Source organism: Trachemys scripta, chromosome 6, assembly GCF_013100865.1.
Source record: "Trachemys scripta elegans isolate TJP31775 chromosome 6, CAS_Tse_1.0, whole genome shotgun sequence".
Classification (NCBI taxonomy): Eukaryota; Metazoa; Chordata; order Testudines; family Emydidae; genus Trachemys; species Trachemys scripta.
Genome location: NC_048303.1, coordinates 39,998,141 through 40,013,992, shown reverse-complemented (window position 1 = coordinate 40,013,992; position 15,852 = coordinate 39,998,141). Strand labels below are relative to the sequence as shown.

The following is a 15,852-nucleotide window of genomic DNA, read 5'->3' as shown; positions in this document are numbered from 1 at the left end:
TTATACAATGATCTGCTAAAAACCACTTTCAGGAACCCATCTGTGACCCAAATATCCCTAGTGTTAATCTTAGTATTTGACAGGATAAATTGTGTTCCAAATGCCAAGTCTGATTAAAAACCACATCCCCTTTTCTCAATGTCAAAGCTGCATACGTACACCACTGGGTGCCAAAAAAGATACTGCAGCATTTCTGTCTTACTAGCTAGGAGGACAACATTGGAATCAGCATTAAAAATGAAACAAGGTTTTGAGTTCTATAGTAAATTTTACATTATGTATATGATTGTTTGTATAATATGCTTGACTGCAAAAGACAATGTTTTTATAATAATAAAAAGTGGGTCAGGATAGTATAACAATTCCAATATCAAATGACTAAATGATACGAAGTGAGGAATTAAGTTATTGTTAGATTTTAAAATGTTTTCCCCAAGACAATCCTGCATACTGATGTGTAATCACTGTATCAGGAAATATAAGTGTATTTATAAGATCTCTTGTCAGTCATAATATAGAGCAGAAATAGCAAAAATAAAAATAAAAATGATGCAACATTTTTAGTATATATTAAACAGAACTAAGACTACATATGAGAAAATACAATCAAAACTGAAACACCTGAATTCAATTCAATTCTTTACTACAGGCTATGATTCTAATTGCTACTTCTATTCATTAAAACCACATTTGAATTCCAATTTATGAAAAAAATAAAATAATTTGCATCAATGACAAAGTAAGTAAATCCTAAACATCTAATGAGGATTTTGCAGCAGCTATCATAAAGACCAAAATGAACTAGGCTTTTACAATAAGACTGCAGTATTACCTGGTGGATCCATTTCTATGTAAAACATCAAGTCTGTGCCACAATTTATATCTGTCTTGGGATATTCTATATCCAGTTCTTCCATATTCCAAACAGTGTTGTACATTTGTATGAGTTTCACTGAGTAAAGCTCAGTTATAAGAAAAAAGAATCAGGCTCTCTTTGTAATGGTGTCTTGGAATTCATTTTAAAACCTATAAGGGGCTGCACTGTAACCTATTACATCATAATCCTCAGCCAATCATGTCAAAATAATGTCACCAGACCACTCCTGTTTCATCATTTTGTTCTACACTAATCTTAAAACAATTTCAGTTTCAGAAAGACTCTACATTTAAACAGAATTGCAATATATGAACGATGTTATAGACAAACAGACTGAGTATGTTCTCCTTATGCTGATTTTTCCATTTTATTTTTCTGACTCTTTGCAGCATGGTACATTCCACTGCTGGCAGGTTGACAAAGGCTGATATGCTGCAGCACGTAGCTTTTTTTTTTTTTTTTTTTTAAATACATATAGTGGATCTGTGTTTACAGATAGGCAGGTAACTTCTCAGTTTCAATAGCCCACTAAGTTACCTAAAGATGACCATTCAAGATCCTTTTTAAGCCTTTTGTACCTACTTTATATATTAAAAAAGGGGGGGGAATCATGCGCTCCAAATATGTAATAAACAGAAATTGCACTTCTAAGCAGTGCCGAGTTTTCAACTTTTAAATGGTCCCAGTGCCCTGATACATTCTATATAATATCAAGTGTCTTGTTTCCTTATCATTCTGTAGTGCAATACAATTGTTAAACATTCTCACTTTAATTTTGAAAGCTAGAAATAAAATATTGCAATCTCATACTAAAGATGTTAATGATTTTTTTTTAAACCAGGGCAGTGAACCAAACTAAGCAAAATCTTGAAAAATGACTCTTCTGAACATACAGAGCCTGTCAGTCAGAATACATGATTTAGTCTGCCTTTTCCCATTGTTTCTCTGGCCCGCTCTCATTATTTACCATGCTAGTTATTTTCTGAAAGCAGGAGCCATTGTCACTTTCTTATTTATACATCCGACTTTGTATCAGCAGGAGCCTCCTGCTATTGAAAAGTATTTCTTCTCAACCATACTGAATATGAAAAAAGATTTTTTGACTATTACTCTCTGAGCCTCCTCTAAAGAATACTATTAACGCAGCAGTGGGCTACTATGCATAGCACTTATGAATGCTTTAATATTCACTATCCTCTATCTAGGCAGAAAACTAGATACCAAAAATATAAGTAACTGAAGCAATTCAGTCATCTTAAGAAATCCTTTTGACCGGTGTATAGCTAAAATCTGCACTTATTATACTAATACTTGTTATATACTTTAAAATGAACAAAATTATTTGCATCTCCTCAATATTGCACCCACATCCCGACCCTAACTATCCCATTGTAGTTTTATCCTTTTAGACAAGTACTAGCATGCAAAAAGATGGATACAGTACCAACATAATCAATACTTGTACATGCTGGTTTGCCTACACATGATCATGCTTAAGCTCCTCTTGAAGTAGCCTCCCTCTCTTCCCCATTTAGGTAGACAAGCACCAAAGATTTGTTCTATTTGCAGAGGGTAACAGGATACGTAAGATGCTCCCAGACACAAGTCCAAACATTGAACTTGAGGGTTTAGCCAGCCCACCTACTCCTCAAGCAGTTGAGTTGCCACAGTACATTACTTAAAGTAGGTTATGAGAGATTTCCTACAAAGAATATATTGCTACATTTAGTCTAATAGGAGGTTAGTATGATTTTTATTTAAACTTCCATCAAAAACTGCTATCAGGAAAAAAAAATTCTGCCCACTTTTCTTTTACCATTGGCCAAATTTTAGAGAGCCACACTTGTAAAATCAGGTTACTGCTCAGCCCAAACTAGTCTAGCTTGCTGTGGCACCATATGGCAAACCAGAACAGGCAGGATACAGACAGACAGGTGATTTTCCACTGTCCCAGCTTAACCTGGCATGTTATGACTGGTGATCAATTATAATAAAGTACTGAAAATATATACACCCGTATTTCTATAAGGACTTGGGGGGGAAATGCATACACATTCAAAACCACTTACTTTGTAAATTATGCATTGCAATGCTCCCCCTTGTAATACTTGTATCCAACAACCTGAAAAGTTCAGATAGCAATTCTTTCACATAGAAAAGTCTTTTCAAAAAATTCCTTTGTTAGGACACTTCTCTGAATGAATTAGGTGAACAGTTCTGAAAAGACGCTCTGTGCTTTCCAATTAACACTCCATAAAATCCACTCGAAAGAGCTGTAACATGAAGTCAGAAAATCCAAGCCCCCTCTTCTATTCTAAACAAATTAAACTTCTGTGCTGTGCAACGGGTATCCACACATTTCTGGTTCATCATTAAAAAGTGAACAGGATTTTAGTACTGTAGAAAAAACCTCAGTAGCTTGCCCGGCTCCCTCAGATAAAGATCTCAGTTTCATGATTAACTTGGGCAGGTTCAAATATTTGCTGAGCCAGGGATTTCAGATGGGGGAGGGGGGAGCTAGAGTCAAAGTAAAAGTTGTCATCAGCTAACAAATGGCCAATGCAGGAGTAACTTTCTCATTTCGCCAAGTAAATGAGAAGACCATTGTAAGTGAATTTAAAATAGTCTCTGTAACAGGCTGCTCAATGCAGTATTAAAGTAACCGAGTGTCAAGAAAAGCACTATGAGCAGCCAAATACAGGAAGTGGCTGAGTTAGTTCAGAAAAAAATAGAATCAAAGGCTTCCTTGTAAAGTTCTGTACCTCTCAGAACAGCCCAGTGCAAAAGTAGCTCGTTTGCATGCCCTGCACCACCTCCCACATACTCACAGGACCACAACTACAGGTGTTGATTGAAGACCCTTAGAATGAAGTTCTAAACTGTTTAGTCAGAATAACAGAAAGACAAGGTGGGGGAGGTAATATCTTTTATTGGACCAAATTCTGTTGCTGAGAGAGACAAGCTTTCAGGCTTATACAGACCCGAAGAAGAGCTCTGTGTAAGCTCGAAAGCTTGTCTCTCTCACCAACAGAAGTTGGTCCAATAAAAGACATTACCTCAGCCACCTTGCCTCTCTAATATCCTGGGATCAACATGGCTACAACAACACTGCAGTCAGATTAATATTAGTTTAACCACTAGACAGACACATGTCTATGTCCATGGTGGTTTCCAATACCAGATACATGTTCTCTTCATTACTTGGTGAGACAAAGGTGGCTTCATGGGCATGTGGTGCAGAAAGGTGACTGGGACAAACCAAGCTTCCAAGTTTTAGTGTCAGGTAAAGTATGCATGCTTGATGAGGGAGGGGAGAGGGAATTAAAGGGTCAGTTTCCCCCTTCACTTACATGGCTTCACTCCTTTATCTTCAGTAGTGAAGACAGTTAAGTAACCACTTCAATTGTTACACCGAAGGAGATCAGGAGTTAGTGAAAGGAGAAACAGGCCTCCAAAGGGCTGGGGCTTAAGACTTCCTGTTTCCTTTACCACACCATAACTAGTATTTCTCCTAATTAGCTGTATTCCTTGGGATCAATTTGGGCTCCTCTACATTTGTCAAAAATGCTACTGCAACACCAACTCCTGTCCCCCAAAACAAAAATACACACATACACCCAAACTACACAGAAAAAAACCTATACATCAATTTTCCAATTAAGTGGTTTCACCTACAACAGTTCTTTGCTTTTGTTGTTTTTTTCCCTTTGCCTACTAAAGGATAGCCATTTTTACTTGCCCCTTGAAGCAGTCTTGTCTGGAAATAACATGGCATATTTCATTTGGATGGTAATCTGTCTTTCTGTACTAATGATCAAACCATGAGAGAACAGAAAAACCTAACATTTGGTAGTAATTGATATGCACTCTACTATAGGATTTTTTAAAAAATATCTAGCCAGTATGATTTATTAAACAGTGCTGTGGAAGGCTCAGAGTTTTGGAGCCATCAGAGAAGTCCTGATCTTAGAGCTGGCACAGACCGTTCACCTGCTGGAGATGCCACTTTCCCTTTTCAAGGAGGTGGGAGTACAGCATGCATCACACAACCTCCATCAACCAGCCACAGTACACTATGGTATTCCCTCAGGAGATCTGAGGGGGAGGAACAGCAGCCAAACCAGCACTGTAATTAGCACACAAACAAGGCACAACTGTTGAAATTTCACTGTGGAAAAGCGGTACTAAGTCTAATTTTTGTTTAGGCTCCAATGACCCATGCAAAAATGAATTCCCACTCATCCCCACACATGCGATTCAGGTGTGTGTCTCCACATGAATATATGAACACACATGCATTTTCACACTACAGCTGAATCTGAGACTTTACTTATCTTTACAAGTTACATCACCTCAACTGGTGTGCAGTTTATAGCTTTTACAACTGCTGAAAGATCAGATTTCATACTAATTCTTATTACACGATTGCTGCTACTTAAAGTGGTTTGCATGCAAGACATACAATGTAAGAAGCAGGACTGATAGTTGGGCATGGGGATGAGTTGTGTACAGTTAATTGGTATATACTTGTTATAATAAAGTACATGTGGTTTTACAATAATTACAAGGCATTGAGAAACCTAAGCTCTACATATTGTCAACATTTAAATAGAACAACCTTGTGTTGCCAAGGCTGGAGATTAGTTAACAATGTATTTTGACTTTGTTAAATTAGGTGTAAACCGCATGATTTTTATTAGCTTAGGAGGGGAGCCCTCTGCTGGATGAAAAAGAGAATGTACAACAGCTATAATTGTGAAAAGTCAAAACATTCTTAGCATAGGCCACAATATTCACAGGACTATTAACATTTCCAAAATAATGTTGAATTACAAGAAACATATAGACTAAATCTATGACACTGCATGTAAAGTGCTGACAACTGATAACAGTCTTGCATTTTTTTTTTTTTTTTTTTTTGGTACCACAACACACTACAATACAGTTATGAACTAGGGGGCAGATTCTGCACCAGTGAAGTCAGTGGAAGCTTTGATACTGATTTCAATGGGAACAGGAGTGAGCCATATATTTTCCTGCTCTGTTTATTATTGTACTAAACTCACCTGAAACAACTAGCATCAGTTACAGCGTCTGTATATTTCATAACATTTAAGCTGGAAATCTCTCTAATGCATTTACAGCTATAAAATCAGAGAATTTGTCTTTCAGCTTTGCCATTGACATTTATGACCACACCACGAACGAACATTTCAGCAAGTGACAATTTGTGTATAAACCAGAATTGTGAGAGAGTCTCATTACCTCATATGTTCTTTTACCTTGGACCCTATAAAAACAGTAAAATCTGACATTTCACACCAAAGTTTGTAACATTTGTCACAGGAGGCATCTTTCACAAATGTTTGCAAGCCTGGAATAAACTGGGATAATAGCCTAGATAGAAAAGCCAATGTCACTGATGGGGGACAAGGTGGGTGAGGTAATATCTTTTATTGGACCAACTTCAGAGGCAAAATTTCCAGCTTACCCAGAGCTCTTCAGCTGTGTAGCTTGAAAGCTTGTCTCTCTCTCCAACAGAATTTGGTCCATAATAAATATTACCTCACCCACCTTGTCTTTCTAATATCCTGGGACCAACACAGCCACAACTACACTGCTAACATCTTTCATGACCTGAAAAATCAGCTGGCTTCTTATACTTGTAGGAACTTATAGCCCCAACTCCCAAATACTCTCTTTAAATATGTACATGTAAAAGGACACGCTCCTTGATATTTTTTAAACTGCACTATAGTTAAAATGCTTCTCTCCTAGCACTGTTGTTTCATATGGCACATGTAAGGAACACACACCTTTTTCATGATGCTATAACTGTCAATTCAATGTCAAAATTCCCAGTGCCTTAATCAAGAGTAGAAGCAATCTCTCCCTCTCCCCCCACCACCTTTATATTTTTGTTTAGTTGATCAAATTTGGATGTAAAAAAAGATTGAAAAAATCTGGTAATTCTAGTCAAAAGACTGAATAGCTAAACAGAACTAGAAAGGGACAATGTAATACAGAAAATGGAACTGGTTAATAATTATTTCAGCCACCAGACATTGGGCTGGGCATATTGGCAGGGTAAGGTTATGTGATTGTGTTAAAAAAATATCAAAAATGGGCCTAGGGAGAAATCATGTTTTTGCCTTAGGATACTCATCATCATAACTACAGATGAAAAGCTGCACATGGCTCAATTTAATATACAAGTCCTATTTTTCGTACTTCTCAGGCTGCATGGAGAGAAAGAAAGTTTGTATTTAAAAAAAACCAAGCAATTAAAACAGAGGTGGGCAAACTACTGCCTGCGGGCCACATCCTGCCTGCAGGACTGTCCTGCTTGGCCCTTGAGCTCCTGGCCAGGGAGGCTAGCTCCCGGCCCCTCCCCTGCTGTTCCCTCTCCCCTGCAGATATACCGCCGCGCGAGCAGCGCTCTGGGCGGCAGAGTGGCGCGCTCCTGCAGAGCTGAGCAGCAGCGTGTCTAGCTCTGGTGGGGCAGCACGGCTGCCAGACATGCTGCTCTGAGTGGCATGGTAAGGGGGCTGGGGGGTTGGATAAGGGACGGGGGGTCCCAGAGGGCAGTCAGGGGAGCAGGGGGAGGTTTGATGAGGCAGAGGTTAGGGTGGGGGTGGTGGTCAGGGGACAGGGAACGGGGGGGTTGCATAAGCGTGGGAGTCCTGGGGGGCCTCTCAGGGGGTGGGGGGGGTGGATAGGGGTCGGGGCAGTCAGGGGACTGGGAGCAAGGGGCTTGGATAGGGGGTAGGGTCCTGGGGGGCGTTTAGAGGCGGGGGGTCCCGGGAGGGGGTGGTTAGGGGACAAAGAGCAGGGGGGGTTGGATGGGTGAGGTTCTGAGGGGGGCAGTTAGGGGGCGGGAAGTGGGAGGAGGCAGATAGGGGGCGGGGTCCAGGCTGTTTGTGGGAGGCACAGCCTTCCCTATCCAGCCCTCCATACAGTTTTGCAACCCCAATGTGGCCCTTGGGACAAAAAGTTTGCCCACCCCTGAATTAAAACATCTGCATCGTGTACATGACACAACTAAAATTCACACACAACTCATTTTAGACGGACGTATCTCTTGCCAGGTTAAAGGGCAACAGGAAAGAAAGACAAACAGAAAGGCAAAACCAAATCACTTTATGAAGAAGTCTTAATCTTTTTTAAAAGTAAGATTTTTTTTTAAAAAGTCCTTCCATTTCTCATCTTTGAAATTCTTTTCACTAGGTGTTGGCACAAACTGCTCATGACCAGGAAAAGATTGCTGAAAGTTGCCTTTCACTTTTTTAGGAATCTTTCTTTATTTTAACATCTTGCAACATCCCTGGTTGAAGCTCAAGCCAGAGATGTTAAAAGGCCCGATTCATAACTATATTGCACATGAATATTCTGCAACATACCAGATATTAGAAATGAACTTTGACAGTGGGTTTTGCATATTTTTACATACGCTTAAGGTGTTCAATTTTTAGACTTCAGTTATGATGCAATGCATCATAACTATCTAGAAATGACAGCTTTTCCATCCAGGAGGAAAAATGTCCAGCAAATTAAAGATATACAAGAGAAGGAGATACTTTCTTAGAGACAGTCAGAAGCACATGGATGCATTTTTATAAGTGTCATCTCAAAATATAACACATATAAACCCCAGTTTATTGTACTTTTGTCTGGTAGAACATTTACATTGTTTAGGGTTTATAGGGCATTGGGAGCCAGCATTGTCAAATAAAGATGTCAACAGTAAACCCCTACCTTGGTAAATTGCAAATTCCCCTTCCCCACGTATAACCATTATAATTCAGCTAGTGTCAAGATGTTTGTAAAGCAATTCAAGTCAAAATTCTCTACTTTAGCTGCCTAAGTTATATGAAGGGCCAAATTTTCATAAGCGCTCAGCTCCCATGTAGGAACTTAAATGCAGCGTCAACTGAGAACAATAAGGAACTGCTGGGGGTTGGGCACTTTTGAAAATCTGTCCCTAAATCTTCAATGTGAGCTGTGGGGACTCTGCACTTCTAAACAGATGACTCGATTTTTCAGGAGCCCAAGCAGAGATTTGGATCCTAGACCTGCAAAGATTTACTCATATGCTTCTGAAAAATATTCAGGCATGCAAAGTTAAGCACAAGAGAGAGTGTTTTCAGGAGCAGGATTGAAAGGAACTAACCAGAGACTGCCAAGTTTGAAAATTTTGGCCTAAACCTTTTGGCTACATATTAATGAATGGGCAGATATTATATTTAACAGAAGAATAATGTACAGTATGGCAATTACTACACAGATTGTCCTTTTGCCAAGTATGGACTTTGAAATATAAAGATAAGAATGGAAGTTGTTATAACAAATCCTATCAAAATGCAGAGTTAAAACCTAGTAGCCAGGGCTGGATTAATGGAGAGGCCAATTAGGCATGTGCCTAGGGCCCATATTCATGGGGAGACCAAAAATCATAGGCCATAATCCTTCACCTGCTTCTCTTTGCCCTACCGAGGGGACACAGACCACTTGTAGAGCACCCTTTGCCCTGACACGGCAACCCTAATCCTGGCCCAGTGTTGAGGGGAGGCACAGGGAGGAAGTTGGAAAGCAAGCCCACCGCGCAGTCACCCTGCAGCTTGGGGCTGGGCCTGTCTCCCCGCTCTTGTCACAGCGTGGGTCTGGTTTGGCCTAGGTGCCCCTGCAGCATAAAGGTGCTGCAACCCTGCATGTCAGGTTGCAACATCACTCGCTCAAATCAATGTACGGTGGGGTTGGAAGATTCCTTGTTCCAACACTCGGAGAAGTCTGTACCAGCTCTTCCAGTTCTTACCCAATCCTGCAAAACCTTACTGCTGTGATCTCTTTACTGTACTTTGGAAGCAGAGAAGGAGGAACACTAAAAAATGTTCTGTTCATTGTGGTAATTTCTTTTTTAAAGTACCCTTTGCTAATATTACTGTAAGCCAAGGCTTTCAGCTTCTCTATATCAACACGTGCTTGCTTTGCTTAACTGAGAAAGTCGCGCTGCACAGCAGCACAATTTCCTTTGCACAAGTCTAGCAACACTGCCTCGCCCATACTAGGAAAAGGAGGAACACTTGATTTCAAATACAATCTGTTGCATAAAGTTTGCTAACCTTTGCTCTTGGTTGTTTGAACTGAGTGCTAGCACAGACAGTGAAAAAGTGTCAACTAGCTATCCTGAACCAGTTTTGATTCTGCCTGCACTAATAAGAATGTGGATTTTAACAGACAAATCTTTCCATGTACCCGGCTGAAAAATGCACAAAGCTAAACAGAGGTCCAAATTTGAGGTCTTTAATCAGTCCTCATTGGGCACAGTTCTTTTGAGGAAATACGCCTAGAAAGGCTTGAGTGAGAGCTGAGAAAGGACTTCAGAATTTGCCCGCTTTTAATAGTAAGGAATGCAAAAGTAAATATATACTGCTTCTCAAGTATCTCACATTCTTGATTTTTCATACAGTGTTCACTAAGAGGTAATACAAATTCTAAGGCTATGAAAAAATCTGCACAAATTATTCAATGCAAAATGATTTCAGAGTAAAGGATAGTTCCTTGAAAACAAAAATTAACTTCTTCTGCATATCTACTTACTTCCATAATTTTATTACTTTAATACATTTGTTCAGTGAGCTTACTTAATTTGAAAAAAATAATAATAATGGACATTTAACGGCCATCAAACTGATTTTTGAACTATTTAAAAATCATCCATAACCAATTACTTTTTAAATCCAAACTGTTTTTACCTGGTACAGGCTGTCTCTCATTCCATTCACTTGTGATTAAAACTTCTAGGATTTTTACGAGGTGTTCAGCATTATCAGAACTGTAAAATGTAATGGAAAAAATGTAAAGGCTTACATAAATGCCTTTAGAAAAGTAATGCAAAGATAACAGCATGAGCATGATTCCTATACATGAATTTATTAACTATTTTGTATAACAAAGCCACATATCATGGTTACAATATACTAGATAATTAAGATGTCTCACATACCTTCCTAACTGGAATTTGAAAAGCAGAGGGCTGAAAATTTCAGCTAAGGATCTTGCATTCAAGAGATTTTTGCTGGAGGTTTGACAAAGTCTGAAGAAATGTCTAAGCAAATATTGGAGAGTGAGCCAATACTGGTGAGGTATATTTGGAGACCTGATGAGTTTCTTCAGCAACTGAGCATATTCGTCCGAGCTCTGAACTTCTGCAAGCAAATAGAAAGTAAAACGAAACCATTAAATGGTTCCCTGGTAAGTATCAATTTTACAGAAAAAATATTCTGTCCTTCAGTAGAACCCAGATTCTTGTTTCTTCTTTTTCAAAAGTGAAAAACTCAAGTGACAGAAGAAAACAACTGAATAAATGTAAAATGGAAACAGAACATTCGTTTGGTAAAAACCACAGTATGTGCAGTGCGTACTGGTAGAAGTCTGTCTTGTGTTTAGCGTCACACATGATTGGGTAATTCTGAGATGCAGTAGATAAGAATCACAGGTGCTTTTCTAACTTTGAAGGTTACCAACCACAATGTCCTGCCTGTAGAACATGCAACAGTACTAGGCCCACATACTGAAAGTTGTCAACTGTACTGTCTGAAATGACCACTGCCAAAGATATACCTTATATTCATGTAATTATTACTTTGTATTCCATAACTGCCAATGGACCTCAGAACACTGTGTTCTCTAATACATTTACTTTGTCAGCACTGATAAAAGGTTAACGATTAGCTCTTTCTGCACACAGATAAGTCCTTGATTTTTTTTAACCAGTACATGCACAGTTATTCGTACTTACTAAATGCATCAAGCGGTGTAATATCTTACAATTTTCATTTATACTTATATTGTCAGGTAATTTCAGCAGCTTTTATCAAAACCAGCTAAGGTATAATAAGTGAGGAAAAGACTTATTTTTGTTTTATGAGCACCACCTGTTGTGGTGTGCAAAAATCTTCCCGCACATTTTATGTAGGCTGAGACAGTATCAGCCCCTTCATGCTGGGTACTGACAATCCTAATAAACCTTCCTCCCCCTCCCCCTGTGAGTGGAAATACTTTCACATTCATACCTTGAGCTCCTGAAGTCATTTCACTGTAAACAGATGCTGGAATGACAGAATTTGGCAGGTCCAGGAGATACCTCTTGAGAGCATCTGATAAGATCTGCACATCAATTGGCTCAAAATCCACTGATGAGGCATCTGAAAAAAAAAAAAAAAAACCCAGACATATGCAATTTAAAAATTTCTGAGGACCTTAAAATTGTCATTTCATACCAAACCAGAACAGATAACCCAAATCTGACATATGAAGAACAATTTGTAAGAAATCTCTGAAAACATCTAAACAAGTCTTTGCTAAAATGTATTATTTACAATGTGCAGTGAATTCCCACAGTAGATACCAAAATTGTTCAGCAATACACTGTAAAGTTAAGGGGTCAGAGCCTTCTTCAATCATTAAGAGATTCTGACTAATAAATGATAAGATGTAAATTATGCATGGGAGTCAATATCCAATCCAGGAAAATATTTATGTTAAAATGTTATAAGTAACACAAATTCTATTACCCAAGAAATGGCTTTATAACATGCTTGAAAATTGTCTCATGTCCCTTCTAGTGGCTAATCTACATACAGACTAACAGCATACTATAGCTGTCACTTGATAAAATTACTATTATAGCTATAGTAGTGGTGGTTTATATATTGGTGACGAAGGTCCTACGTTCAAACTCTGTAGATGGCCCATAGTGAAGGTTGTTATACCTTCACTGGTATTATTTTTGAAGTGACCAATGGTTAAAAACACCTTGCTTTCTTTATATACCAACCTTGTAAATTATATAAGGAAGACCCTGGATTCTGCATACTTTTCAAATGTTACTATAAAGTTACAAATTATGCTTGTGGCAATATTTGTAATATTGTTATAAGGCTGCAAGGTTACGAGACACCTGGATATTTTTAACAGGTTTATGTTTTACTTGTAAATATTTTGTGTAAACACTACTATAGTAAGGAGCAATCCACACTTAGGGCTGGGTACAAATGCAGTATTTCTATTGATAGCTGATTAGCAATTCAGGCCCTGAACCTGGAAACATTTATGTGAATAAACTGAAGCACATGTAGATATATTTGCAGAATTGGGTCCTTGATTTCTTAAATAGCAGTTAGAATTTACACACTTGTAATGACTCCTGGCCTGCTAGTGTAATTACGACTTGGGATAGAATATTCTATTGAACTTTATCACTTATAGGATTGTCTGTTAACACTGGTTTAGTGATGCAAGAAGTGAAAATAAAAAACAAAATTTTAGAAGTGTTTATTACAAGCCAGACAGGTTTCCTGTCAGACATGAAGCTCTCACAAAAGTTCCCAAATGCTCCCAAATCCAGGAAGTTCCAAAGGGCCCAATAATTTGGGGTGGGGAATAGGGGAAAAAAGGAAAATAATTTTTTAAAAAGCCCAGTCTATCGGAGCAAGAACTCAAACTACATTAGTCACTGTGGCTTTTATTCTCTATGCTGGATCAAGTCTGGGTTCCACTGGTCCAGTGTCTGTAAGAAATATCTCAAATTACTGGAACGAGAGCTTTAGTGAGAGCTGGACCTATTTGCTATACAGCAAGCTATTTGTTGTTGCTGTTGTTGTGACCTTTCTATTTTTGATCACCTTTACTGGCTTGATCCTGGAAGATTATGAGCTCTGCTCAACAGGAATGAAGGACAGTCAGTTCCTCAAAGGCTAAAGCCTTATTTTCCTGTTTTCCAACCAAATTAAATTTTGAAGAAGAATACAGGCAAACCCCAGTTTTACAGTGGTCTCAGGATACAGGTAGATCTTGCAGATATGAGATTCTATATGGATTTTGAATAAATTAAGAAATTCAGGTATTTGTGGTTTGGAAAGTCAGTGCTGAAAACAAAAATATTAAGAATAAAGCTTCTGTTGCTAACCCCACAATTCCATACCTTTCTCTACCATCATTTGAGATCATAATGCCAGCTAGATTTAAAACATAGTGATCTCAAAAATCATTTCCTCCTCAATTTTAATCTTTAATTACTTTTAATTACTAAAATTGAAAGAGTAGAAAAATTACTTCCTTTTTTAGAGTTTGCATATTTTGTGCCTTTGATAACACGGCGTGTAATCAGTTTCACTTCCGAGCCTCATGCAGTGGTATGATGCCCTTGTACCCTCATGCACTGCTCTGAAAGGGGAAGTTCATACGGCTTGCAGAAGCTTGGGTAACACTCCCGCCACAACAGTAGAGCTCCTGCTCTTCCACAGTTTGACTGGCTGTTGCTCTGGAACTATTTCTCATTTAGATGGTTAGGTTTTATTAAATTTTTAAGAATCACAATTTATCTGTGCTAAAGGAGACTGGAGGCAAGGGTGCTGAGACAATTAGTATAATGGGGGTGTTGAGAGCCATTGAACCAAACTGTAAAACGTGTATATAATGGAAACCACTTCAAGCCAGGGGGTGCTGCTAAACCCCTAGTTCCATGTATGTCTTGAGGCGAGAGGACAAGTACCCAGGTGGGTATCTCCCCACCCCACTAGGCTACCGCAGGGGCCAGAGAAGGGAGAAGCCAGATGAATGTCTGAAACCCCAGGACTCTGGCACAGGGGAGGAGAAGAGAGAGATAGGAGTTGGGGAAGCATGTTGTACTTGAAGGGGAAATGGAGGAATTCTTCTGCGCTGATACCTAGATCCCTGCACAGAGTAGCATTGTCAGGTAGGTTCTCTTCCCTCACTCTCCAGCATCTTAAAATATCGATATCCCATCTCCTAGAACTGGAAGGGACCTTGAAAAGTCATTGAGTCCAGCCCCCTGCTTTCACTAGCAGGACCAAGTACTGATTTTGCCCCAGATTCCTAAGTGGCCCCCTCAAGGATTGAACTCCCAACCCTGGGTTTAGCAGGCCAATGCTCAAACCACTGAGCTATCCCTCCCTCCCATCACCACAGAACCAGGCAGGGAACATGCAGCAGAGCCAGTAGGCTTCCCTCCAACTCCTTCTATTGGGCCAAAGGAAGCAGAAGGCTGAATGTATTAATATATGCACAACATTGTGTGCAGCTGTACATGCATAAATAAAATTTAGCCCACAGCATTATTGGGACAGTGCATCTTTATCTTGCTTCTGAATGAGACTCCTTTCCTCTCCCAAAGCCCTGCTTTTTTTGTCCTCAACAGTTAAATTACTAATCAACATTAAACTGATTATTCTTGGACAAAATATCAGTATAATGGGGACTTGGAGAAAAATATTTATTCCATGAAAGTGGAAAGGTTAATATTACGGCAAATGCAATGGAATAAAAACTAATATCAACTAAGCATCAAATTATATAGTTTGAATAGGGAGCATAAAAAAAAAAACCTGTTCAATCTTAATACAAAAACTATTTTGTACTTTAAGAACAGTTGTACCTACCACACTCAAAAATTTGTCTTAGTTCTGCAATACTGCTTGACCCTTGTGTTCTGTACAAAGTTGAACATTCCAGACCTTAAAAACACAATAGATTGGATACATGAACTTAATATCCCTTGTGCCTTTATATAGGAAACAACATATTTCTATTGTCCTCAAATAATCATTTACAGTATAAGTTAGTATCATTCTTATACATCATGACAAAATACTGTATGCTATTGATTTTATAGGGCAACAATATAGCACACAGGAAAATATACCATGCCTGCAAACTGCTGGGGCAGCAGAAGCTGCCAGCCAAGAAACAGTAGAAATACAAAAAGAAGAACAGGAGTACTTGTGGCACCTTAGAGACTAACAAATTTATTAGAGCATAAGCTTTCGTGGACTACAGCCCACTTCTTCGGATGCATGGGCTGTAGTCCACGAAAGCTTATGCTCTAATAAATTTGTTAGTCTCTAAGGTGCCACAAGTACTCCTGTTCTTCTTTTTGTATTTCTACTGTTTCTTGG

At 38.9% G+C, this 15,852-nt stretch overlaps 1 protein-coding gene across 3 annotated transcripts in view; it reads right to left on the bottom strand.

Annotated features, from left to right (window-relative positions):
• PIK3R1 (phosphoinositide-3-kinase regulatory subunit 1) overlaps positions 1 to 15,852 on the bottom strand; it is a 75,319-nt gene that overhangs the window by 12,875 nt on the left and 46,592 nt on the right. Inside the window, exons 4-7 of one of the 3 annotated variants that reach the window (XM_034774808.1) lie at positions 15,337 to 15,411; positions 11,950 to 12,081; positions 10,881 to 11,082; positions 10,630 to 10,709 (exon numbers count right to left, since the gene is read on the bottom strand). In XM_034774808.1, coding sequence (XP_034630699.1) covers positions 10,630 to 10,709; positions 10,881 to 11,082; positions 11,950 to 12,081; positions 15,337 to 15,411 — 489 coding nt within the window. Of the gene's footprint in view, positions 1 to 832; positions 1,312 to 2,946; positions 3,499 to 10,629; positions 10,710 to 10,880; positions 11,083 to 11,949; positions 12,082 to 15,336; positions 15,412 to 15,852 lie in introns of those variants that run through there. The other 2 variants (XM_034774811.1, XM_034774810.1) reach the window with 2 other exon arrangements.